This window comes from Urocitellus parryii (genome assembly GCF_045843805.1).
Source record: "Urocitellus parryii isolate mUroPar1 chromosome 10 unlocalized genomic scaffold, mUroPar1.hap1 SUPER_10_unloc_3, whole genome shotgun sequence".
Taxonomy (NCBI): Eukaryota; Metazoa; Chordata; class Mammalia; order Rodentia; family Sciuridae; genus Urocitellus; species Urocitellus parryii.
In genome coordinates, this window is record NW_027551756.1 from 706839 (window position 1) to 732453 (window position 25615).

Consider the following 25615-nt stretch of genomic DNA (forward strand, 5'->3'; position numbering starts at 1 on the left):
TCATGACACCAACCCACATCCACCTTTCTTTTTCATTTTCTTCCCTAACTTCCACAGATGGGGGAAAACATGATCCTTAACTGTCTGAATTTGGCTTATTTTTCTTAATCTAATGGTTTCAAGTTCCAATCATTTTCCTGCAAGTGGCATAATTTCATTTTTCTTTTTTGCTGGATAAAAATTCACTTTGTGTATATACTACATTTTCTTTATCCATTTATCTGTTGGACATCTAGGCTGGTTCCATAGTGTGGCTCTTGTGAACTGGGCTGCTATAAGCATGAGCATGCATGTGTTACTGTAGTAGATGACTTTAATTCTTTAGGATAAATACCAAGGACCACTACAGCTTAGACATACTGGGGTTCCATTTCTAGCCTTTTGAGGAACATCTGTGCTTATTTCCATAATGGTTGTAGTAATTTACAATCCCACCAATGGTGTAAAAGTATTACTTTTTCTCTACATTCTCTCAAACATTTATTAATCCTTATATCATTGATAACTACCAATCTGGCTGGAGTCAAGTGAAATTTCAGGGTAGTTTGAATTTGCATTTCCCTAATTACTAATGATGTTGAAAAGTTTTTTCATATATTTATTGCCCACTTGTATCTCTTCTTTTGAGAAGTGTCTGTTTAGTTTATTTGTCCATTTACTGATTGAGTTACTTGGATTGGTTGGTTGGTTGATTTTGTTGTTATATTCTTTAAGTTCTTTATATATAATGGATATTATTCCTCTGTCAGAAGCATAGCTAGCAAAGATTTTCTCCCATTTTCTATCTTCCCATACTTATTTCCTTTGCTGTGCAGAATCTTTTTAAATGATGCCATCCCATTTATTAACTCTTGGCATTATTTCCTGAGCTTTAAGAGTCCTATTGAGAAAGTCTTGTCTGTGTTTATATTGCTGTAGTGTTAGCTCTACATTTTCTTCTAGGATTTGCATTGTTTCAGGTCTAATTCCTAGATTTCTGATCCATGTTGAGTTGATTTTCATGCACGGTGAGAGATAAGGGTCTAGTTTCCTTCTTCTATATATGGGTAACATGTTTTCCTAGTATTATTTGTTAAAATGGCTGTCTTTTCTGCCATGTATGTTTTTGACATCTTCATCAAAAATATCAGGTTACTATCTCTGAGTGGCTTTGTCTGTGTGTCTTCTATCTGTACCATTGGTCTATGTGTCTGTTTTTATGGCAATTATATTTGAGGGAAATGTCTTGTGTGTGTGTGTCATGGGGATTGCAGAGGAGACTGAGGAATGGCAATGGAGAGTAGCCTCAGTGCTGTCCACATGCATGCAGTAGTGCATGTTCTAAGTACACTTTCTGAGATAGTTTGTTGTAGTTATAACTGTCCTTACTCTGTGAGAGGGCACACTTGGACTCTAAGACCCTGTGGTCCATATGCTACTTTGATGGCTGGATCTTATTTGGAGATAAACCTAGATTTTATTGAGAAATAAGTGGACCTCCCCTTCCTTCCTTTCTTTCTTCCTTTTTTGTTTTCTTTTTTCCTTCCTTTTCGTTTTACTGTTACCTTTACTTTTTAAGTAGGACTAGACAGTAAAAGCTATAGTATAGTAAACATGTAACCAGTAACATCATCATTTTCCATTGCTATTGAGTGTTATGTACGGTACATAATTTACATGATATACTTTTATGACCAGCAGCACTGCAGATTTTTTTTTTATACCAGCATCACCCCAAACATATATGTAGTGCATTTGCCATGTCACTGGGCAACAGGGATTCTCTAGCTATGTTATAATCTTTCAGGATCATCACAGATGCAGTCCATTGTTGATCAAAATGTCTTTATGTTGCACATAACTGTGGTTTTTTTATATTCAATTGCACACAGTTGATTGATCCTGTTGGTGAGCTGATCTAGGTTGTTGCTGATTTTATGTTACTAGATTTGTCCATTTCTAACAGAGGAATATCGAAGTCTCCCACTTTGGTTACAGATTCATCTTTTTTTCCCTGCATTTGTATTACATTTTTGCCTCACCTAATTTGATAATCTGTTTTTAGGTGTATGCATGTCAAGGGTTGTAACATCTTCTTGAAGAAATGACTATTTGTCTTTATATAATATTCTTTTTGTCCCTGATAACTTTACTTTGAAATCTTGTCTATGTATAAGAAACATAGCTATTTTTCCTTTGATATCATTTGTGCAGGCATGACATATTATTCTCTAGGCATTTACTTTTAACCTCTGACTATAATTTTTTTTCTGGGTAATGGACCCAGGGTCACTTTTGCCACTGAACTACACTTTCAGTACTTTATATATTTTTTTTAATTTTGAGATAAGGTCTCAAAGTTTTAGAAACTGCCTTTGGAATTGTGATTTTCCCACCTCAGCCTCCCATGTCACTGTGATTATAGGCATATACCACTACACCTGGCCATGTGCATCTTTATATTTAAAGTAAGTTTCATGTGAGCAGTCTATTATTTGCCTTGTTTTACCTGTCTGGATCTTGTACATATTTAGTTTATCTTAACATATCCATCAGATTTATTAAATTCCCCGTGTTAATTCTAACATCCTTGCCATTTTTGAAAACTACCCTGTCACTTCAAAATGTATTTTTTGTCTAAAATTCTTCTATTCCTCCCATGAACTCTAGATAGGGCAGAAGCATGGGAAGGAAAGGGAGGGGGCAGGGGGTTAGCAAGGATGGTGGAATGTGATGGACATCATTATCCAAAGTAATATAATTTGGCCAATATATTTTGTCTAGCATTTCCCCTTTCCCTCCCCCTCTTCCCTCCCACTGTTCCATTTCCTCTACTCTAACTGATCCCCCTTCTATTTTCATAAGACTATTCCACCCCTCCCTTTCATTTTCATTTTCCTGTCTACCTTCTGTAAATGAGAGAAAACATGTGACCCTTGACCTTCTGAGTTTGGCTTATTTTGCTTAACTTAATGGTTTCAAATTTCATCCATTTTCCTGCAAATGGCATGATTTCATTTTTCTTTATAGCTGAATAAAACTCTATTTTGTGTATGTATCACATTTTTTAAAATTCATTCATCTGTTGATAGATACCTAGGCTGGTTCCCTAGTTTGACTATTGTGAACTGGGCTGCTGTAAACAAGGGTACGTGTATATCACTATATTATGCTGACTTTAATTCTTTAGGATAAATACCAAGGAGTTATACAGCTTAGAAGTATGAGGGTTCCATTCCCAGGCTTTTGAGGAAGTTTCAGACTGATTTCCATAATGATTGTACTTATTTACAATCTCACCAACAGTGTAAAAGTGTTCCGTTTTCTCCGCATCCTCTCCAACATTTATTATTGTTTGTACTCAAAATGACTATCATTTTGATTAGACTCTGGTGAAATCTCAAGGTAGTTTGAATTTACGTTCCCTAATTGCTAATGATTTTGCACCTTTTTTTTTTTATATATTTGTTGGCCATCTTTTTTTCTTCTTTTTAGAAGTGTCTCTTTAGCTCATTTGCCCATTTATTGATTGGATTATTTTGGTTTTTGTTGTTTTTGTGTTAAGTTTAGTGAGTTCTTTATACATTATTCCTTGGTCAGAAGCATAGCTAGCAAAGATAGGTTCTATCTTCACATACTTGTTTCCTTTGCTGTGCAGGATCCTTTTAAATGATGCTATCCCTTTTATTAACTCTTGGCATTATTTTCTAAGCTTTAAAGTCCTATTGAGGAAGTCATTGTCAGTGTCTATATTGCTAGAGTGTTGACCTTGCATTTTCTTCTAGAAATTGCATCATTCCTGGTCTAATTTTTATATTGTTTTATTCATGTTTAATTGATTTTCATGTGGGACAAGAGATAAGAGTCTAATTTTTTTCTTCTATATATGGGCTACCCGTTTTCCTAGCACTGTTTGCTAAAAAGGCTGTCTTTTCTCCCATGTATGTTTTTGGCACCTTTGTCAAAAAAAGATCAGGTTACTGCATCTGAGTAAGTTTGTATCTGTGTCTTCAAGTCTGTACTATTGGTCTATGTGTCTGTTCTTAGGGCAATTATTTTTGAGGGAAGTGTCTGTGTGTGTCGCCTAAGGATGCAGAGGGGACTTAGAAATGACAATGGACAGCACTGTCAGTGCTGTCCGTAATGCATGGAGTAGTGCATATTCTAAGTGCACTTTCTGAGATGGTTTATTGTAGTTGTAACTGTCCTTATACTAAGAGTGACAGTATACACTTGGACACTAAGACCCTGTGGTCCCTATGTTACCACTTGATGGCTGGGTTTTATTTGTAGATAAATCTAAATTTTATAGAGGAATAAGTGGGCCTCCCCTTCCATCCTTCCTTCCTTCCTGCCTTCTTTTGTTTTACTCTTATTTTTAAGTAGGAGTAGACTGGAGATATAGTAGGAGTAGGCTGGAGATATACCTGAGTTGGTAGAGTGCTTGCCTTGCATGTACAAGACCCTGGGTTCAATCCCTAGTACCACAAAAAAGAAAGAAAGAAAACCTATAGAATAGTAAACATGTAACCAGTAACATCATCATTTACCATTGCTATTGAGTATTATATGTATGGTACATAACTTTCCATGCTATACATTTATGACAGAAGTACTGTAGGTTATTTATACCAGCAACACCCCAAATTTAATGAGTAGTGCACTTGCTAGAACAGCTGCCATGATGTTGACAACAGATGACAGCTGTCATGTCACTGGGCAACAGGGATTTTCCAGCTCTGTTATAATCTGATGGGAACATCACAGAAGCAGTCCATTGTTGAACAAAATGTCTATGGCTGTAGTTTTTATTTTCAATTACACACACTTGATTGATCCCGTTGGTGAGTTGATCTAGTTTGTTGCTGATTTTATGCCACTAGATCTGTCCATTTCTAACACTCAATAGGAGGCTGACAAGAGTAAATATCTGATTTTGAGCTACACATTTAATTTATATACAGAGAGGAAATATTTGGTGGATCATATCCAAAGTTAGTAGTGTAGTAGATGTTTAAGCCAGGGATGGGTGATAAGTACAGGGAGAAATTGCTATTCAACCTTCTGCTCGCATCCTGTTGTCTATGAATAAGTTTGTTCTTTACAAGAAGGGAATGAAGTCTGTACTTGGTCAGAAACCCTCCTGAACCAGTATTCCTATATTTTATTGATCAATACCTCAATGTCTTGGGTTTGTGACTGGAAAAACCTTCTGCTGTTTAAGCAGGGTCTGGCTGGAATTTAGTTCTTAGGCTCAGCTGGCACTAGATAATACACTTCATTTTATCCAGGAGGTGAAACAGAAGTTTCTAGAAGGTAATAAATCTGAAGATCTTGTAGCTGTAACTGTCCTTATACTAAATGTGACAGTACACACTTGGACACTAAGACCCTGTGGTCCATATGCTACTGTTTGATAGCTGGATTTTATTTGGAGATAAATAAATGGTGCCATGTCCCACTGAAGCCACTGGAGGTGAGAGTCTTACAAAGAAAGAGGAAGGACAGACTGAGAGGTTTATCTACCCTTTCACAGAAGGTCTAAACAGTACAGTGGGGTCAGCTTGGTGAAGAGAGGAGACAAAGGGTGAGGACTCCCCAGGGCATCTGCCAGTGTTGTCCTCCTGACTCCCACAGATACACACTCCCCCATGTCTTGATACCTACTCCTCTTGTTTGGATTCATAGGAGCCTCTCCATTGGATTCCTTTTAAATTTGCATGAGTTTTTCTCTAGTTTCCATGGGACACAAAGTCAACTGTTATTATGTATTATACTTATTCTGTTTCCTAAAGTGATCATGGGGTGTGTGAGGCAGGGTACTGAGGTATTTTGGGAACAACTTAAGATCATAAAGGACCCTCACAAATCCTCTGTTTGGACCACAGAGTCCTTGCTGTGGGAATGAGATTCTCCCCTTCTTGAAGTTTTGTGCCTTCCCCACCTGCACCCCCATTTTCTTGTGGGCCAGGAGAGAGTGCTACAGGTGGTGTGTTCTTGGTGTGTTGTGTCTGATAAACCTGGGGCTGTTTCTGTTCTTGGAGTTTCTCAGTGGTGTTGCACAGGGGCAGCATACAGAGATAAAGAAGTGTTCCAAGTTCTCTCATAGGCAACAGAGGAGGGATTGAGAACAGTGTCCCCATACTGGCTCTTTGGTTGTTAGAGTAGTCTTTTATATGATCTCCTTACTCCATCCTTACCCTGGTAAAAGTAAGAGTGGTCCTTTTAAATATAGTTAAATCATGGCATTCCTTCACTCAGAATTTTGTGCTACCCTCAATCTCATTCCCAGTCCAAGTCAAATTCCTCATGGTAGTCAGTAATGATATCTGCCTGAGCTCTCCTTCCTTTGACCTTATCACCTGTCTTCTTGCCCTCCTTCACTCTTCAGGCCCTCTGGCCTTTTTGCTGGTTCCTTACACTAGTGCTTAGAATAGCACTGTTCCTCCAGAAAACCACCCTCAGTGACTGCTCAATAGCATCACTGGAGAGTGCTTTCCTGACCCCGGTCCTACATCAGTCTCTTGTATAGCTGGGATTTAGAGGTTTGCACCACCATATCTAGCTTGAATTCTTTATTTTAATCTTTTTTAAAAAGATGTGGTTATTAGATGATAATCTGTTTTCCTTAACATATTACTACTGTAATTAAAACTACCTTTTAATGTCAATGTTTAATAACTCCAGTCTGGATTACCTGTGGGTCTTCTTTTATGTTCTCATTTTTGAAACTTTAGCTCCTATATCTGACATACTTGAAAATTTGAATGAGGATATCTTTTGTTTTTCTTTGTATTGTTAATCTGGGGCCCTTAACCAGTGAGCCACATCCACATGCCGTATTATTTTATTTTTTTTATTTTGAGACCATGTTCTTGCTGTGCTACTTAGGGCCTCACTAAATTCCTAAGCTGGCTTTGAACTTGAAATTCTCCTTCCTCAGTCTCTTAAGTTGCTAAGATAAAAAATATGTGCCACTCCATCTGGGTGATGATATCTTTTTAAGAGTGATGACCAAGATTGAGCAGAGAATGGTCTCTTTTGGGTTTTCCTGTATTCTCAGGACATAATGTTTCTGAGATCTCAAAAGCTTGGTTTTCTAGGAATCCTCACCTTACTGGCTCACAATTCCAAATTTTGTCTCCCTGGATGAAAGACTGTTGAGATATTTGCTCAGATATACTAGGGGCTTTCTGGACAATGCCTCTAGCAGCTTATTTCTGCTTGACTCCTGAATGGTGCCCTGTGTGTAAAAGTTTGAATTTGCAAACCCCAGAGAGGAAAAGGCACAGGGTTCTGGGATTGCCCAGTGCTATTCTTTGCTTGCTGGGATTTTCTGCATGGAGGCCTACATACCTGGCATACACCAAGGTTTTCTGAGTGGCAGGCAACTTCCCTTGTGCTAGGCATGTGAGCAGCAGAACTCTTACCCTGTAGGCACAGCCCTGGGCATGAGGCCATGTGTTGCAATCCCCGTGCTTCCTCCATGGTCCACTCCTCAATTGGTCGCTGAAAGGACAGGTAGCAGAAATTGCATTGGTAGCTGCCTATAATCTGCTTAGCTACTGCCTGAGTATATATACATGGTAACTGTGCAATAAAATCAGATCTGTTTCCTTCTTGGTCTCCAGAGGTCTTGATTAGCAATTCTGCAGTCACACTCTCCTCTACCCTGTTCTGTGGACCTAATCGCTGGATGAGAGAGAGCCCACACAATTTTGGTTCTTCCAGTTCCATTGGCTTTCTTGCTCTCATCAGAGAACTCTTCACACACTCCTTCTCATGTTCTCTCTGCTTCTATGGTTGTTCTCGGGAGGATGATTAGTTTGGAGCAGCTAGTCCACCATAGGCAAAGAGAAAGTTCTCCATGAATGTCTTTGGCTTTTAAAAATGAGAACTAGGATTATTGCAGTTAGCACTTAAAACCAATTTAACAAGCTTAGTTCAGCCACAGGTCTAATTCTGATTAAATACTTAAGGGAACTTTTGTAATTTCTGTAATGAAATATTTTTAACTTAATATTCACTTTTGCTCTAAAGCTTTGAACTGCTTAACTATTGGTTTGATTTACTACATAATTTTCATATGTTTGTGCATGAAGGATATAATAATGTCATTGCAAAAGAATGTTGGCGTTTACCTACTTTGCTGATTGAAGGTGCCCAACAACCAAAGTTGTACAACTATAAATTCAGAGAAATCTCTCCTGCCCCAGAATGCTAGGATAAGTTCCTTTTGGTAGTAAAAATATTATAAACACTAACATTAAACAAATACAAGCACTGAATGATGTTCCTCCAGGCTCTTCCTGAATTGAGGTTGTATCATATTATGATTTTCAAGCCAGACAAAACTAATAATTATTTGCATTTTTCTGCCTTCCTGGGTTTTGAATAATTTTCATACTGTTTAATTATTAGGACAACTTAATTTGGGAATGTGACATCTAATTGGAGTGCAGGTATTCTAGTTTGGATCTGCCTCCCATTATAGGTTCTAAGGTTCTTTTTATCACAGTGATGTGGGGTCTTCTTTAGAAAGAAACCTACTCACTACAGCACAGTTTAAAAGGATCCTGGTTTAAATGTGTTCATATGTTGTTATCTAGTGTTTAAAATTTGATTTACATGGACTATCAACTTACAAATGCTTTTCCCTCTACAGAAAGGCAGAACTATCCAGATGTCTTCCAGTAATGACCTGTGTTCAATTTCCATGTCCCAAAGAAACTCTGATGACCTCCCTGAGACAACTTCCAGTGATAAGAAAGGGCCTGTGTTGAGTTTTCACAATGTCTCTTATCATGTAAAAGAGAAGAAAGGCTTTCCATTTTATCAAAAAACAACTGAGGAAAAGGAACTATGGAATATCAAGTATGTGCATGAACTTTTTAAAAGACCACTATATTGACCAACAGTGAATACAGGTCTTGGCTATTGTGTTCAAGACTGTGTATAGACATATTAAGATATGCTTTCACAACTTTTGGCTACAGTAGGACTGAAATGATTGAGTCATCTTTAAGTGTATGTTTAGTTTGAAAGGAACTGAACTGACACACCATTTCTAAAAATGATTGTAATACGTATATCAATATTTATTTAAGAAACTGAACAATTAATAGGTCTTTGGTTTTTCATGGGTAAGCCTTGTGTTTGGGTGGAAGGATGCCTGTATCATTGTTTTTTAATTGTGGGTATATAATTGTAACTCTGAACTTTCCAAACTATGAAATACAATGTGCTTTCTGAAACAGATGCATTTTAGGTACCTGTGCACTTTATGTCCTTTATAGTCTAGAAGCAAGAAGGTTAAAATGCTAGTATATTGTGAAAGTACTTTTCTTTTCAAACAGACCTGGGTTAAATGAATGGTTGCTTTAAAATTGTCTCTTTATAATAGTTATAATTGTTCTATAATAATTTACTTATCACTTATTCTAATAAAGACAGGTAGAACATATTTAAATATAAGATGTCTGTAAGTTAATTGAAGTTATACAGTTAAAGTACAGAGTAATAAGAATTTATAATCTTAAATCAACTATTTTTTATTTGTTCTAATTAGTTTTACGTGACAGTAGAATTTTGCATTTTGACATATCATATGGAAATAGAGTATATCCTCTCATTCTTCTGGTTGTATATGATGTGGAATAACACCAGTCATGGAATCATAAATGCACATAGGGCAGGGTAATAATGTCCAATTCATTTTACTAACATTCGGACCCCTATATCTTCTCCCTTCCCTTCACTCCCCTCTGTCTAGTCCACTCTATTTTTCCCTAACCCCCACTGCCTTATTGTAAATTAGCATTCACATACCTAAGAAAACATTCAGCCTTTGGTTTTTCTGGGATTGGCTTATTTTGCTTAACATGATATTCTCTAGCTCCATCCATTTACCAGCACATGCCACAATTTCATTCTTCGTTAAGGCTGAGTAATATACCATTGTGTATATATACCACATTTTTTTTTATCCATTCATCTGTTGAAGGGCACCTAGGTTGGTTCCATAGTTTAGCTATTGTGAATTGGGCTGCTATAAATGTTGATGTGGTTGTGTCACTGTAGTATGATGATTTTAAGTCATTTGGGAATAAATAATTATATTTTTAAAGTACATGGCAATTATGATTTTTATTCTTTTCATCTCACAACAAATTCAGAACTCAAAGTGTAATGTTGAAATGGGATCTAGAGTAGGAGGGCAATGGGTATTTCTATGTAACCTATCACTACCACATGTACCTCTGTGAGTTCAGATACTGACCGTTATGGGTATCAATGTTTTTCTGATATTTGTGAGTCTCTGATTCCCATATATGATGTTAGGATGTGAATTTGGCTTTGCATAGATACCATCGCTATAAGTTCTGTTTGTGTCATAAGGGAAAAATTCTTCCTAAACAAAACAAAAACTTTTTCCTGGCTCCCCAAGACTGGAGAGTGGTTATAAAAGAGTACTTTGACTCAATGTGGCTGCAGATCTATATGGAATTAGACATTCATTCTCTTTTCTAGATATTTTTTATGTGACTTTATACTTCTTTGTTAATGCCATCAACTCCCTTCAGATCAAGGAAGTGATAAGATAGCATAGAAAATGTTGAGGCATGGGTGGAAAAGAAATGGTGAGGATCTGAGGGCTGATTGGGCTGAGGCCTTGACTGTATTAGGATGGGATCTCTGTCCATGCAGCAACACCTGCTATCTTGCCTACTTCTTGTCTCTCTCGTGTTGGTTTAGGAAATCCTGACTAGGAGAATAAGGAGAGAAATGGTGGATAACGGGCTTTGATCTTTTACTATATTAGATAGACTTGACTTATGAAAAGCTAACAAGCCTTTGTGAATACAGTAATTAAAATATGTTTGTCCCTGCAGATTTTGTGATGAAAGAAGTGATTGTACCATGCTTTGAATATGTGCAGGTTGAATAGATATAAAATACACTTCTGTGTGAGGGTTCATTTACCTTGCTCATCCTTTCCAGCTGCCTCAATGGATATGGAATTAGCTACTGCTCCACATTGGAACTGTGGCATTTGGGAAACTACACTACTACCATTTTCTGCAACACTGGGTTTAGTGTCAAAGAAAACCAAACAGTGGTACCTGTGAAATACTTTGCCTTTACATATTTACATTTGGTTTTGGTTGAATCATTGAGGATGGCTTGATCTTTCCTTGAGTACATATCTTAAAAACCTGGGAAGTTTTCCAGGTACTGAATGAAGACTTAGGGAATAAGAAGGCTTTTCCTACTCATTTTAGAAGCAGTTTCTAGGTAGATATGAATAAAGAAGATCATTAGGAACTGTATACAAATGCACTTTGAGAATGTATCCAAGCATTTTTAATTTGGGAGTTTGCTAATGATTGAACCCAAGACTTTATACATGCTAAACACCCATGCTAGCACTGATCTTCACCCCCAGATGTACCCAGTCATTTGTGTGTCTTTACACTGGGGGAGGAAGGTTACCAAAAGAGTAAGAATTTTCTGTGTCACATCTTGTTCCTGGTTTATCACACTCTCATTATATTAGTTCAGGCATTGAGTGAGTTGTTCCTAGTAAAAAGCAAAGTGAAAGGTACATTTCACCTCAGCCCCCAGCTGCCCTAGTATCATTGTGAGACAAATTAAGTGGCACCAGCCATGAATGCCAAAGTCCTAGTGGTGTGAGTGCTGTGGGGCACTGTAGAACACATTTTGAGGTACCTAGCAATTCTAAAGAGAGACTGGCATAGACACCAGTGTTCTGAATGGGCTAAGTCAGACTGCTCTTTGATCATTCCTGTGCATCTGCAATGTCCCTGCCCTTAGTTCTCCTTCCTCCATTTAATTTTCTTAGTAGTTTTACCTCTTATATTTAGGACAAAATTCAGCCTATTTGACTTCATCTTGGGTCTTAGCACAGTCAACACTGCCATCATCACCCCCTCTTCTCTATCTGAATACTCACTACCCTCACATACACACTTAATTAGATTGAAGCACAATTGTATCTGTTTTGTGCCTGCACATCCCCAAAGGACATCCATGCTAGAGGGATGTCTCCTAATTCTACACAGATCATTTTCCAGTCCATTTATCAGATCCTGAACAAAGCAGTAAATCATCTATCCTAGGGCATGTTTTGCTTTTTTAATTGGTAAGGTGTTTTTCTCAAATGTGAAGAACAGGTGATAGTTTCTTATACTCTAGAGTGCTTTATTCCAGTCTTTTATTTTTATTTAAGATGTATTGATTCTTTTGTTCTGATTAGATTTTAAAAGTGAGAACACTACTCCTGATAGTCTACAAATCATTGATTTATTAATTGTGTGTTTCTTGACTGGGAAACAGGCCAGGGAATTTGAAGAGGCTGATCATCAAACATTATTCAGAAGCTGTTTAAGAGGAGTAAGAGGAATGGAGATTATTTACAAGAATTTCACAGATTGTTGATATAGAATGTGTTATTTCCATTTAGGGATTAATGGCTTCATAAATAAATGAAAGGGATTTTCAAGGATCTGAGGCTTTTCTTTCATAGGTCTTGACTAGTGATTCATATCCTATGTATACTAGACTATTTTTAACCAATGATTTTTTCCTTAAAATTTGGTTCTTGTTATATTTCTGCAATTTCATTAGCCTTCAATAATATATTCAGTGTAGCCCCTAAACCTATAGAACTCTTTAAAAAGTTAAATAATGAATCAGTATGTTTTTGTGTTTACAGTGGGATCATGAAACCTGGCTTTAATGCCATCGTGGGACCCCAAGGTGGAGGCAAATCATTGTGAGTATAACAGAAAGCACAAATAAGTCTTTTGGTGCTGTTTCTGTGTGCTTTTACAAATCATATGCATTTTCTTTTCATGTCTTGGCTTTTGTCTTGTGGATAATGTGCATTTGGACTATCTTATGGTTTTAATCCTAGACCAGGAATTCTTATTAAATTCAGCATTACAAACACAGCATGATAAAGTAATTAGCACAAAGCAGTTGACCTTGTTATGAGATAATGAGAAAGGAAAATAAGGTAATAATATTAAAAGTGTAGATAAGGAGCTGAAGGTCTCAGTGGGACATACCTCAGAGGTAAAGGCTCCTATTGCTTGGGTTGGATCCATAAAGGTGAGGGTCACTTGGAAGATCTGTACTGGATAAGCCAATGATATCTTGCTTTAATGTTTTTTGGCTTTCTTATACCACATGATAAAGAAAAGTAAGAATTTGTGTGTCTGCGTGCATGTACGCACATATGTTAAACCACAGAATATTTTGGCTAGTTCACTTTCTAACCTGAACAGAATTTGGATTCAGAATAGTTGAGAGATGTGACCTTTGTAGTAAGGAAAAATCTCACAACATGTGTGTCCTTTTATAGGTTATTAGATATCTTAGCTGCAAGGAAAGAACCAAGAGTATTATATGAAAATGTTAGGGTACATGAAGTACCTCACCCTGACAATTTCCAATGCAATTCAGGATATGTGGTACAAGTAAGTATGGGTGGATTTTCCTTTTAGGTTTCCCCTGTTTCTATATGGGCAAGAGCCTTGGCTTGTAGTATACCATGCTTCCAATTGAACATGCTCAAGGATCCAATCTTATTTACACCGAATTTACGTAATCTCCCTTAAGACTGACAAAGAGGTTAAAAGGAGAGGAAGAAAGGATCTGGAATATGAACCTGTAGGCAATGGTAACAATTCGAACTTTGAATCATTTCCAAAGGGTCTACTGTTGCCCTTTTGCCCTTCCTTCACTTCTCTTTTTCTCCTAAAAGATGCCCTGTGAAATCCTCATATAAAGTATTCTGGAAGTGCTTAGAAGTCACCATAATCACCTGTGCTCCATCTGGGTGTGAAGATAGGGAAGGAAAATTATTCCCTGGGCTCTAAAGCTCTGTGGAGTCACTGAAATGTTTAGAGTTGAAAGTTCACCATTACCTAGAAATTTTCCATGAGTTTGTTATTTTTGTGAATAAACTTAAACATTCGCTGGAGTGATGGTCTTGGAAAAGACTCAGTATGACTCATTGAAAGCACATTTCCCTTCAGGATGATGTCATGATGAGCACCCTGACAGTGAGAGAAAACATGTGGTTCTCAGCTTCTCTTCGACTTCCAACAACTATGTCAAAGAAGGAAAAAAATGAGCGAATCAAAAAGGTCATTGAAAAGTTAGGTCTCTGTGAAGTGGCAGATTCCAAGGTAATGTGAAAATTCCTGAGAGATTCATAACCAGGAAAGAGGACTTCCCTGTGTGGGCAATATGACCTTAATCAGAAGTTTCCTAAGATGTGTGTGGTCAAAACTGGCTGCTTTCTGAAGTTATAAAAAGAAGTGTCCAGATTCCTACTTTAAAGGGGTAAATTAAGTGAAGAAATAATCTTAATGGTGATCTAATCCTGGGGTGGAGTTGGTCTATGTGGAGACAGCCCCGAACAGCCCACCCTCATTGCTCAAGACACAGATCATTTGATGTCTTTGCACTTTTCTTGTTGCTGTTTATTTCTTTCCTTTTTTTACTTTTCTTCTCCCTCTCTTCTTCTGGGGGACATTGTTGTATGATTTTCTATACACTTCTGTGTTTCATAAATGACAAGAATTCAAGGATTTTTTTAAAATGGGTTCTTTTTAGTTGCACATAACACTATGATTCGTTTTGACATAATTAGAAAAGCACTGAATATAGTTTGTTCTGGTTCAGTCCCCAATGCTTTTGCTTCCCCTTCTAACCTCCCTGCCCTGTATCCTTCCCTCTACTCTAATGAAACTTCAGCTATTTACTTATAGTTTTTTTTTAATTAATGTCTTTTGGATTTACATGATGGGAAGATTCCCTGTTGTTTATTCATATAGGCACATAGGAAAATTTGGTCAGACTCATTCCACTGTCTCTCCTTATCTCACCCCTCCTTCTCCTCTTCATCCTCCTTTTTCTACCTCACTGAACTTTCTTCTAGTTTTCTTATTTTGGATTAGCTTCCACATATCAGAGAAAACATTTGAACCTAAGCTTTGTGGAACAGGTTACTTTCATTTAGCATGATAGACTTCTATTCCATCCATTTACTGGCAAATGGCATAATGCCATTCTTTACGGTTTAGTAAAACTCCATTTCATATTTTTACCACTTTATTTTTTCTGCCCATTTATCTCTTGATGGGCACCTAGTTTGATTCCATAACTTGGCTATTGTGAATTGTGCTGCTTTAAACATTGATGTGACTTTATCACTATAGTATATGATTTTAAATGTTTTGGATATATCAAGGAGTGGGCTAACTGGGTGAAAGGATGTTTTCATTTCTAGTATTTAAAGGGATCTCCACACTGCTTTCCAGAGTGGTTGCACTAATTTTTAGTCCCACCAACAATGTATGAATGTACCTTTTTCCACATCCTAATCAACATTTATGGTTACTTGTATTCTTGATAATTGCCACTCTAAAGATCAAGAAGAAATCTCAATGTAGTTTTAATTTGCATTTCCTTGATTAGCAGATATTAAACACTTTTCATGTATTTATTGAGAGTTTGTATTTCTCCTTTTGAGAAGTGTCTGTTTAATTTCTTTGCCCACTTACTGATTTGTTCATTTATTTATTTGGTGTTAATTTTTTTTAAAATTCTTTGTATATTCTGGATATCAATGCCCTGAGAAGCAGATGGAAAACATTTTCTCCCATTCTGTAGGTTTTCTCTTCATGCTCTTAATTCTTTCCTCTGCCATTCATAAACTTTAACTTGATGCCATCCCACTTACTGAATTTATTCTATTTCTTGCACTTTAGGAGTCTTATTTAAATAGTCAGTTCCTTTGCTGATTTGTTGGAGTGTTGGGCCTACATTTCCTTTTAGCATGTGCAGGGTTTCTGGTCTAATTCCTAGGTCTCCAGTTCAATTTGAGTTGACATTTTTGCAGGGTGAGAAGTTGGAGTTAAATTTTATTCTCTTCCATATAGATTTCCAGTTTTCCCAGGACTATTGGTTAAAAAGGCTATCTTTTCTCCAGCATATGTTTTTGGCACCTTTGTCTAGTATAAGATAATTGTATTATGTGAGTTTGTCTCTGTGTCTTCTATTCTATTCTGTGGTCTTCATACCTGTTTGGTGCTAGCTGTTTTTGTTACAATAGCTTTGTACTATAATTTGAGATCTGGTATTGTGATGCCTCCTGCTCTGCTTTTCTAGCCTAGGATTGCTTTGGCTATTCTAGGTCTTTTATTTTTCCAAATAAATATTATAAGTGCTTTTTATAGTTCTGTGAAGATTGTCATTGGAATTTTGATGGTATTTGCATTGAATATGTACATGCTTCTGGTAGAATGCCATTTTGACAATATTAATTCTACCTATATAAGTATATGAGAGATTTTCCCATCTTCTAAGGTCTTCCTCAATTATTTTCTTTATTCCAGTCCTATTTTGTATTTTATTTAAAGACAGGGTTTTACTGATTTGCTTACTGCCTCACTTTTGCTGAGACTGGCTTTGAACTCACAATCCTCCTGCCTCAGCCTCCTGAGCCACTGGGATTACAGGCATGCACCACTGAACCCAGCTATTTTCTTAAGAGTTCAATATTTTTTATTGTAGAGCTCCTTCATCACTTTTGTTAGATTTATTCCCCAGTATTTTTTGAGACTATTGTGAATATAATAGTCTTTCTAATTTATTTTTAGTTGATTCATCATTAGAGTATAGGAATATGATTGATTTATGAGTGTTTATATTGTATCCTGTTACATTACTGAATTCACTTATGAGTTCTCAAAGTCTCCTGCTGGAGTTATTTGAGTCTTCTAAATATAGTAGTATCATATCATCAGCATACAGAGATAATTTGAATTCTTCTTTTCACATTTGCATTTCTACAGATTCCTTCTCTTGCCTGAGTGCTCTGGCTAGAATTTCAAGAACTATTTTGAAAAGGACTTGTGAAAGTGGGCATACTTGCCTTGTTTCTGTTTTTAGAGGAAGTGATTTCAGTTTTACGCCACTCAGTATAATGTTGGAATTGGGTTTGTCATATATAGCATTTTAATGTTCAGTTAAATTTCTTCTGTCTGTAGTTTTTCAAAATGAATGGGTGTTGTACTTTCTCAAATGGTTAATCTGCAACTATTGACATTATCATGTGATTCTTGTCCTTAAGTCTATTTATATGGCAAATTACACTTATCAATTTCTGTATGTTGAGCCAAACTTGCATCTCTGGGATAATACCCACTTGATCTTGATGCACTACCTTTTTAATATGTTTTTGTCAACATCGTCAAGATTTTCTAGCTTATTGGGATATACATTTTCAAAATAGATTCTGTGGTGATATTTCCTTTTTCATCCTGAATTTGTTTTTTAGCCTTCTTTCTTTTTGTTAGTGTTTATCAATCTTGTTTATCCTTTCAAAAAACCAATTCTTTCTTATGTTGATCTCTCTGGTCATTTTTTTTTATTCTCAATTTCATTGATTTCTGCTCTGGTTTTAATTATTTCCTATCTTCTACTGATTTTGGTATTGGTGTATTTGTTCTTGTTTTTCTATGGTCTTGAGATGTAATGTTCAATTATTTATTTGTTATCTTTCTATTATTATAATATATGAGCTCAATGCTATGAACTTGGAGATTTTGATGTGTTGTATTACTATTCTCATTTACTTATAATTCTTTTTATTTCTCCTCTGATTTCTTCTACTATGCATTCATCATTCAAATGTGTAGTATTTAATCTCCTGGTGTTAAAGTGGGTTTTTTAAATATTATCATTGATTTCTAACTTCATTTCTTTATGATCTGATAGAATGCAAGGTATTTTCTCTATTTTGCAAAGATTTGCTTTATGACCTAAAACATGGTCTATTTTAGAAAATTTTCCATGTGCTATTGAGAAGAAAGTGAAACAAGTCATTGATTGATGAAATATTTCATGGATGACTATTAGTTCCACTTATTAATTTTATTTTTTAATTCTGTAAAATCCTTATTTAGTTTATGTTTGAAGGATCTATACAGTGATGATAAAGGTGTGTTAAAATCACCTAGTATTAGTGTTTTGTTGATTTATAATATTGATTTCATTTTTTTTAAATCAAAAATTTTGTTTGTTGGATGTATGTAGATGCTCTTTTGTTTGGGGGACTAATATTTACAATCATTATGTTTTTGATATGCTCCCTTAAGCAGCATGAAGTGACCTTCTTTGTGTCTTCTGATTTATTATGTCTTAATGTCCACATTATCAGATATGAAAAGAGCTGCCCCTGATTGTTCATGAGTAAAATTTGAATGGTATGTCTTTTTCATCCTTTCACCTTCAGTCTGTGGACGTTTTTGCCTGTAAGGTGAGTCTCTTGGAGACAGCATAATGTTGGGTCCTGTTTTTTAATCCAATCTGCCGACCTGTATCTTTTGATTAAAGATTTTCAACCATTTACCTTCAAATTTGTTATTTAGAGATGATTTTATGCTCATTTTGTTTTATTTCTAATGTTTAAAGTGGACTTGATTCTCTTTTGACTATTCTACTTGTACACTTCACTCCTATGCTGCTTATCATTTTTTTTTCTCCCCGGCTTTCCAGGGGAGTGATTATCTGCTTATCATTTTTATTCTTCATTTCCTTTTCATAAAATTTTCCTGTGAGTGTATCTTGTAAGTCAGGCTTTCTAATTATCTGTTTATCATGGAAGGTTTTTATTTCAATTTCAATTCTGAAGCTTAATTTTGCTGGCTATGGAATTACTGGTTGGCATCAATTTTATTTCAGAGCTTGGAATACATTATTCCAAGTCCTCTTGACTTTCAGGGTATGGGTTGAAATTTGGTTGGTTTAGCTCTAAATGTGACCAATCATTTTTCTCTTGCAGCTTTTACAATTCTATCCTTATTTTATATGTTAGGCATTTTCATTATAATGTGTCTTAGAGTGGATCTATTGTGATTTTTCTATAATTGGAATTCTTATGCCTCTTTTATTTGGATTTCTATCTCATTCTTAAGGTTTGGAAATTTTTCTAGTATTATTTTATTCAAAAGACTGTGCATCCCTTTAGCTCAAATTTCAGAGCCTTCGTGTATCCCAATGAATCTTAAATTTGGTCATTTAATGTTATCACATTTTTAAAAATATTTTATTTATGGTCTCTTAACCTCTTTTCTTTATCATCAGCTTTATTTTCAAGATTATATACTTTATCTTTGAGGCCTGAAAATCAATCTTTGAAGTAGTTTAATCTATTGATGATGCTTTTATTTAAGTTTTTAATTTGGTTTCTTGAGTCTTTCATTTCTAACATTTCCATTTGATTCCTTTTCAGAATTTTTTTAATCTTTATTGAAATAATCTTTACTTCCTGTATTTTCTTTCAGTTTTACTTCTTACATCTTCCTTTAGGTCATAGAACATTTTAACTATGAACTTTCTAAATTATTTCTCTGACATTTCCTCTACTATAGTGTTGATGAAGTCAGTTGAAGCATTATATAAAATTTGGGGTATTTCATTCTCTTGTCTTCATACTGTTTGTATGTCTACCCTTGTATGGGTATAATTCTCACTTCTTCTTTTAAGGGAGGGACTATTTTGTGAGTTTCTTTCTCTCAAGTGTCCTGGGTAGGTTGAATATCCACATATTGATTTTTTATTTTTTATACCATGTTTGACTTCTACTCATCCCAATATCAGCACTACTTTCAGAGGTGCCACCCTCTTTATTATGATTGCTTCTGAGCTAAGCCTCATGCTGTTCAACCTTATGAGAAACTAAAACTTCTTGCTATTTGTTTTTTATGGTTCCTCAAATCCAGTGTAAACTTGGAATAAACTTCTCTAACAGGCCAAAAAATTGGTATTTAATTTAGTAAAATTACTATACTTAAATGAGGGCTAAATGGGGGAAAGGAGAAAGATTGGGCAAATGGAGAAGGAAAAGAGATACTGAAAATAAGAAAAAGAGAGTAAAGTTATAAAAGGGTAATTCAGACCCAGCTATAGAGAGAAATAGATGTTGTATATTTGAAATAGTAGCAAATAAGGTAAGAAGATGAATTAGGGGTAAGAGGAACATTTATCAGCTAGAGCTAGAAAAGCGAGATAGGATTGATTCCAATTAATGCTTTAAACCATTGGACGAAATACTATCATATGGGTTGAGGGTATAATGTTAGTTATTGAGTAACAACTATCATTCAAATTAAAGTGTTCTATATATTATCAAAGTTAATATTAGAGTTGTTTATAGTAAACCATGCTTAGGCAAAGAAAAACCTTGTTGAATTTTGATTTAGATTTCAGTGGGGTATGGACATTTAGGAAATTACCATCATTCTTTGGCTGTGGATCTGTCCATATTACAGGGGCATAGGAGCCAATTTGCAAGTTGCTGTGAACCTCCACCAGGCAGTTCTGGTTTGTCAGTTCAGGAGCTTGAAGTTGTCTGCTTGGAGGGTGCAGTATTGTATGTTGGTTGTTTTTATTGTGCGTAGGAGTTCAGGATGCAGAATCTGGAGTGTCACTATGAGTGCCGTGGGTCACTGTGTACCTCTTACCCTCTATCAGATTCTTTTAGTGGTGGTGAGGATCCTGGTGACTGACTGAATGCAGAAACTCTATGAGCACAGGAACTCTGTGTTCTTTAATGCAGCTGTCTAGGTATGGGAAATGGCCATGGTGATTTAAGGGATAACTTTAAGGGGTGGAAGGACTGTGGACTCTAATTCAGTTTTCTTTTCAGATTTGGTTTTAAGAACCCTGCTGTTCCTGTTACACTTTAAATTTTGTCTGCTTTTCTACTTGTTTTTAAGTGGGTGAGCTTAAGAGTTTTTCTGCTCCCTCCTTTCTCTCTTTGTTGCCCCGTCCCACTTTACCTACCTGGTTCAGTTTTAGGTTAGGGGACTCTGTGCTCTTTTTCTACTCTAGTAACCTATCATCAAGTCTCTCCAGGTCTCAAACTTTGTAATATTGCATCTTAAAGCATTTGTTTTGTCACCCAAATCTTAATTCTGCTTTTCCTTCACTACCTCCTTCTGTGTGAGCTGATTGGGACTCCATAATTCTTGTGCTGTGATTCACTTTGTTGTAATTGGGCTTCCAAATGATATTTGTTTACCTCTGGAGTTACTTCTAATTTGTGGAGTGATAAAGTTATTTTGTAAAGCCTTTCTTCTTCCTTTCACAGTTTTTTTTCTCATTCTCTCCAGTCTTTTTTGTTGTTGTTGTTTTTATTTCCAGACTCTTACATCTTTCTCTTTGATTTCTCATTTGTTTACCTCTTCTCACATAATTACAAAAGGAAATAAGTACATTTACTTACCTTATCAACACATTATCAATCAATAAAATGTCTCTAAAAAGTGTCTCTGTGTAATCAGCTGGTTTAAGTCCATATTTTTTGTCACAATCATGGTATACAATATACAATTGCTTTAGACTCGTGATTGATGAAGATTTAATACAAATCATTTTTTAAGTTCCCAATTTTTAAGGTTTTCTTAATCTTAAAAATCCTTTTTGCTTTGTTTTGTTTTACAGGTAAGTAGATCAACAGGATATAAAAGGAGGATGAAAAAATAGGACAGACATTTGACATTCAGTATCTTGTTGACTTTTTCCTTTGTAAATTATTCATTGTATTCCCCTCTTCAATACTGATTAGCTTGTCAAAAGTTGAATTCCATAAGATTCCACGACATTGGTCATAATTTGTTACTTAGAGAAAAAATTTAAGAAAAATCTCCTGTAGGGAAAGGTTTCCTAAAACTCCAAGCAATTACATTTTTAGTATACTTTTCTTTTGAAGGTTTTTATCTATTTAGGGAGATATATAAAATTAACTAGAGTGATAGTAATGGTAATATCATGTATTTGTGTAGCACTTTTAATATTAAGCATCAACTCTATATTTATATTCAACTGTTTTTATTAGTTTATAATAATTATACAGAATAATAGATTCCATTGTGGCATATTTGTACAAGCATATGACATTTTGATAAAGGTACCCAAATGTCTTTTATAGTTCATTTGTTAATAATACCCAATCAAGGGCCATGAGTAGCATTTGGATATCATCTGTTTGGAGACTCCAAATTCCAGATGTGGGGCCGAGGTCGGAGCGGCGTCTGGCCCGCGGACGCCAGGGACGCGCCCGAGCAGCTGCAGTGGCGGCCCAGACCCGCGGGCCGCTGAGCGTGGAGTCTTGCCTGAGTGTAATTCTGAACATGGGCGGTGCGGTGAGTGCTGGAGAGGACAACGATGAGCTGATTGATAATCTGAAGGAAGCCCAGTATATCCGCACGGAACTGGTAGAGCAGGCTTTCCGAGCTATCGATCGTGCAGATTATTATCTTGAAGAGTTTAAAGAAAATGCCTACAAGGACTTGGCATGGAAGCATGGAAACATTCACCTCTCCGCCCCATGTATCTACTCAGAGGTGATGGAGGCCCTGGATCTGCAGCCTGGGCTTTCTGAACCTGGGCAGTGGCACTGGCTACCTCAGCTCCATGGTGGGCCTTATTCTAGGTCCTTTTGGTGTGAACCATGGGGTGGAGCTACATTCAGATGTTATAGAGTATGCAAAGCAGAAACTGGACTTCTTCATCAGAACAAGTGATAGCTTCGACAAGTTTGACTTCTGCGAGCCCTCCTTTGTTACTGGCAATTGCCTGGAGATTTCCCCAGATTGTTCTCAGTATGATCGGGTGTACTGTGGGGCAGGTGTGCAGAAAGAACATGAAGAGTACATGAAGAGTCTTCTCAAGGTTGGAGGAATTCTGGTCATGCCCCTGGAGGAGAAGTTGACCAAGATAACGCGCATAGGCCCTTCTGCTTGGGAAACCAAAAAGATTCTGGCTGTTTCCTTCGCTCCTCTGGTCCAGCCCTGCCACTCGGAGTCAGGAAAGTCCAGACTTGTCCAGCTACCACCATTGGCTGTCCGCAGCCTCCAGGACTTGGCCCGCATTGCCATCAGGGGCACCATCAAGAAGGTCATTCATCAGGAAGCAGCGAGCAGAAGTGGAAGTGGGCTGAAGAACACACCTCGGTGTAAACGAAGGAGGGTCCGCCGCCGTAGAATGGAAACAATTGTCTTTTTGGACAAAGAGGTCTTTGCTAGTCGTATTTCCAACCCCTCCGATGACAACAGCTGTGAAGACTTGGAAGAAGAGCGGAGGGAAGAAGAGAAAACCCTGCCAGAGACCAAGCCAGACCCTCCAGTGAACTTCCTACGCCAGAAGGTCCTGAGCCTCCCTCTGCCAGACCCCCTGAAATACTACCTGCTTTATTACAGAGAAAATAAACTTCTATTTGAAGGGAGAAAGCGAGGAAGAGCCGATTGGAGTCTGATTTTACCGTCTGAGGTGTCTCCTGGGAGCAGATGCCGTGGGAAGGGGACTGCTGTACTGATCCGTGTCGTAGTTTTCTTTTTCTTTGTGTCTCTAAAGTTCTGATTCAGTGCTGTGATTTCTTTAAACATGATCTGACAGGATGTACGCTGCATAGAAGAGTGTTTTCCTCAAGTCAGGAGGCTTGGTTTAGCTCTGCTAAAACACTGAAGTGCAGCAGAGACGATGTTCTGCCGACTGGCCCCCCACCCCCCAATCCCCTGCAGGTGCATGCACACATCAAAGTGCACCTGAAGCAGAATTGCCTGTGGGAGGTGAAGCTCAACTTTGTAAATATATGAAATCTTTTCTCAGTGTGATGTACCACTGCCCAGGTTTGAATTTTATGGTACTGGCCTCTTAATTACTGGCACTGAGTTTTGTTGAACTTGGTTTTCTAGAGGGGAGACATTATTGAAACACCCTCCCTTATTTTAATCAACTTAATTAAATCTTATGTGAGTTGTCAACTGTAATTTTTGAAAGGAAAAATTGTGTGTGGGGGAGCAGGAATAAAAACATCAAACTGCCAGCTGTCTTTTTGGAATTTCAAAGAACTTCCAAGAGTGTTTTTCTGACCCCTTTTGCTACCTAAATTGTAAAGAACCACTGTCATGTGATTTCCTGAAGCATATCCTGAAAACAAAACAAGCTCTTTATTTACATGTGTAAGTAATACATCAAAGTGCTTCTGCCCTGCCCATCGGGATGATGGTTTATCTCACGTCTTTAAAGACCATGATGGATTCCATGGTGTTGGCTTGCCCAGTCCTCAGCAGGTAGAAAGTAGACTAGGGAGCGTTGCAGACAGCTTGTGCTGCTCGACTTCAGTTTGCTGTCTCTCTGTGATCACATTAGAGTATTGATTCATAGATTTATCTTTTATAATTCTAGAGAAAAAGAGATTTGTTAGTTTTGTAAGTTTTCTTAACAGATGTATGTATTTTGGTAGCTCCATTGCATTAGAACAGTTCAGCTCAGTGATTTGTGAGATCCACCTTCTCTAGGCCTTGTTTTGAGAGCTTTCTATCAAGTTGTGGGTCTAGCAGTCAGATGGCAAAATGATTTGAAGTTACTGATTCCATTGCTGATTCTAAAACATTGGCTGTTGTTAAAGAATTTTTTTTTTACCCAAGAATAGACTAGTGTAAACTGTTAATAATGAGTGCATGTGCTGACGTAGGGTCAAGTGTCCCGGTGTTGGTTCATCTTCCCCAGCACGAGCTGACTCACAGGGAAGACTTTGCTGTCTCTCTAGGTATTGTAGCTTGACTGGTTATTTTGGATCTTTTCTGCTTTTTGATTTTTAACACAATATAGTCTGCATGTGTAGCTGGGAAAACATATTGCCCTAGATTGGTAAATATACACTCTTTAAGGAAAGTCAGTTTATAGTTTTTACCCTCCTTTTAACTCAGAACCAGGCTTCATTGTTTCAGAGAGAAATGCATGATTTAAGTTTACTTGCTGATACTTTGTAGTTTGCAGATCCTGTTGACACTATTCTCATTGATGTGTAGGCTTCTATGTACATGGAAATCTGTGGACATGATATTAAAGAATGATACCTGTGAAATGTTACATTAGGTGGCTTGGCTGATTTTCCCCCCTATAATTATATATGGAGTGCATTTTTTAAAAACCACGTTTGCCTTTATGCTAGATTATAAAAATCACTATAATACATAAGAGATGTTTCCCCTATATGTTAAACTTTTTCTAGCATTTTGTGTTTATATTTTGTTGGTTTGTGATTTTTAAACCAGAATTCAGTTAAAAATATAGTTGTAATATATGTGAGAAATAGGTTGGTGTAAAGGAAAATTGTAAGTAAGTTTTCTTGTGATTAAGCACCTCACACCAGAATTCACCATAACACACACTTTGTTTCCAGAGGTGTCATCCTGTAGTTGTATTGTCAGCAAGGCCATACCATGGTGTCCTGATGGCTCTTTACTATTAGGTTCTGTGTTTTCACACAACTTACCTGAAAAGTGGTAAAAGCCATAGATCTGTGCACAACAAGTATGTAATATGAGAGTCAGCATGTACATAAAAATCCTTTCTCCAGCCTGGAAATCCAAGAAATTTGAAACAGTGATTTTAATGAGCTGACATACATGAATAAACACAGTGAATAATAATAAAAAAAAATTCCAGATGTGTTTTCTACTTCCTTCCTCCCCAAAACCTTCTTTCTCCCCTGCATATATATTTACTCATTGCAAAGATTGGGCCAGTT

At 36.7% G+C, this 25615-nt stretch overlaps 1 protein-coding gene and 1 pseudogene across 1 annotated transcript in view; both read left to right on the forward strand.

The window, feature by feature from the left end:
- LOC144251247 (broad substrate specificity ATP-binding cassette transporter ABCG2-like) overlaps positions 1 to 22179 on the forward strand; it is a 75898-nt gene extending 53719 nt beyond the window's left edge. Inside the window, exons 10-14 of the mRNA XM_077794272.1 lie at positions 12716 to 12775; positions 13367 to 13481; positions 14043 to 14195; positions 18311 to 18334; positions 22087 to 22179. Of these exons, the coding sequence (XP_077650398.1) occupies positions 12716 to 12775; positions 13367 to 13481; positions 14043 to 14195; positions 18311 to 18334; positions 22087 to 22179 (445 nt within the window). The remainder of the gene's footprint in view (positions 1 to 12715; positions 12776 to 13366; positions 13482 to 14042; positions 14196 to 18310; positions 18335 to 22086) is intronic.
- Positions 22180 to 22183: 4 nt separating this feature from the next.
- Positions 22184 to 23136, forward strand: LOC144251240 (protein-L-isoaspartate O-methyltransferase domain-containing protein 2 pseudogene; annotated as a pseudogene).
- Positions 23137 to 25615: the final 2479 nt, after the last annotated feature.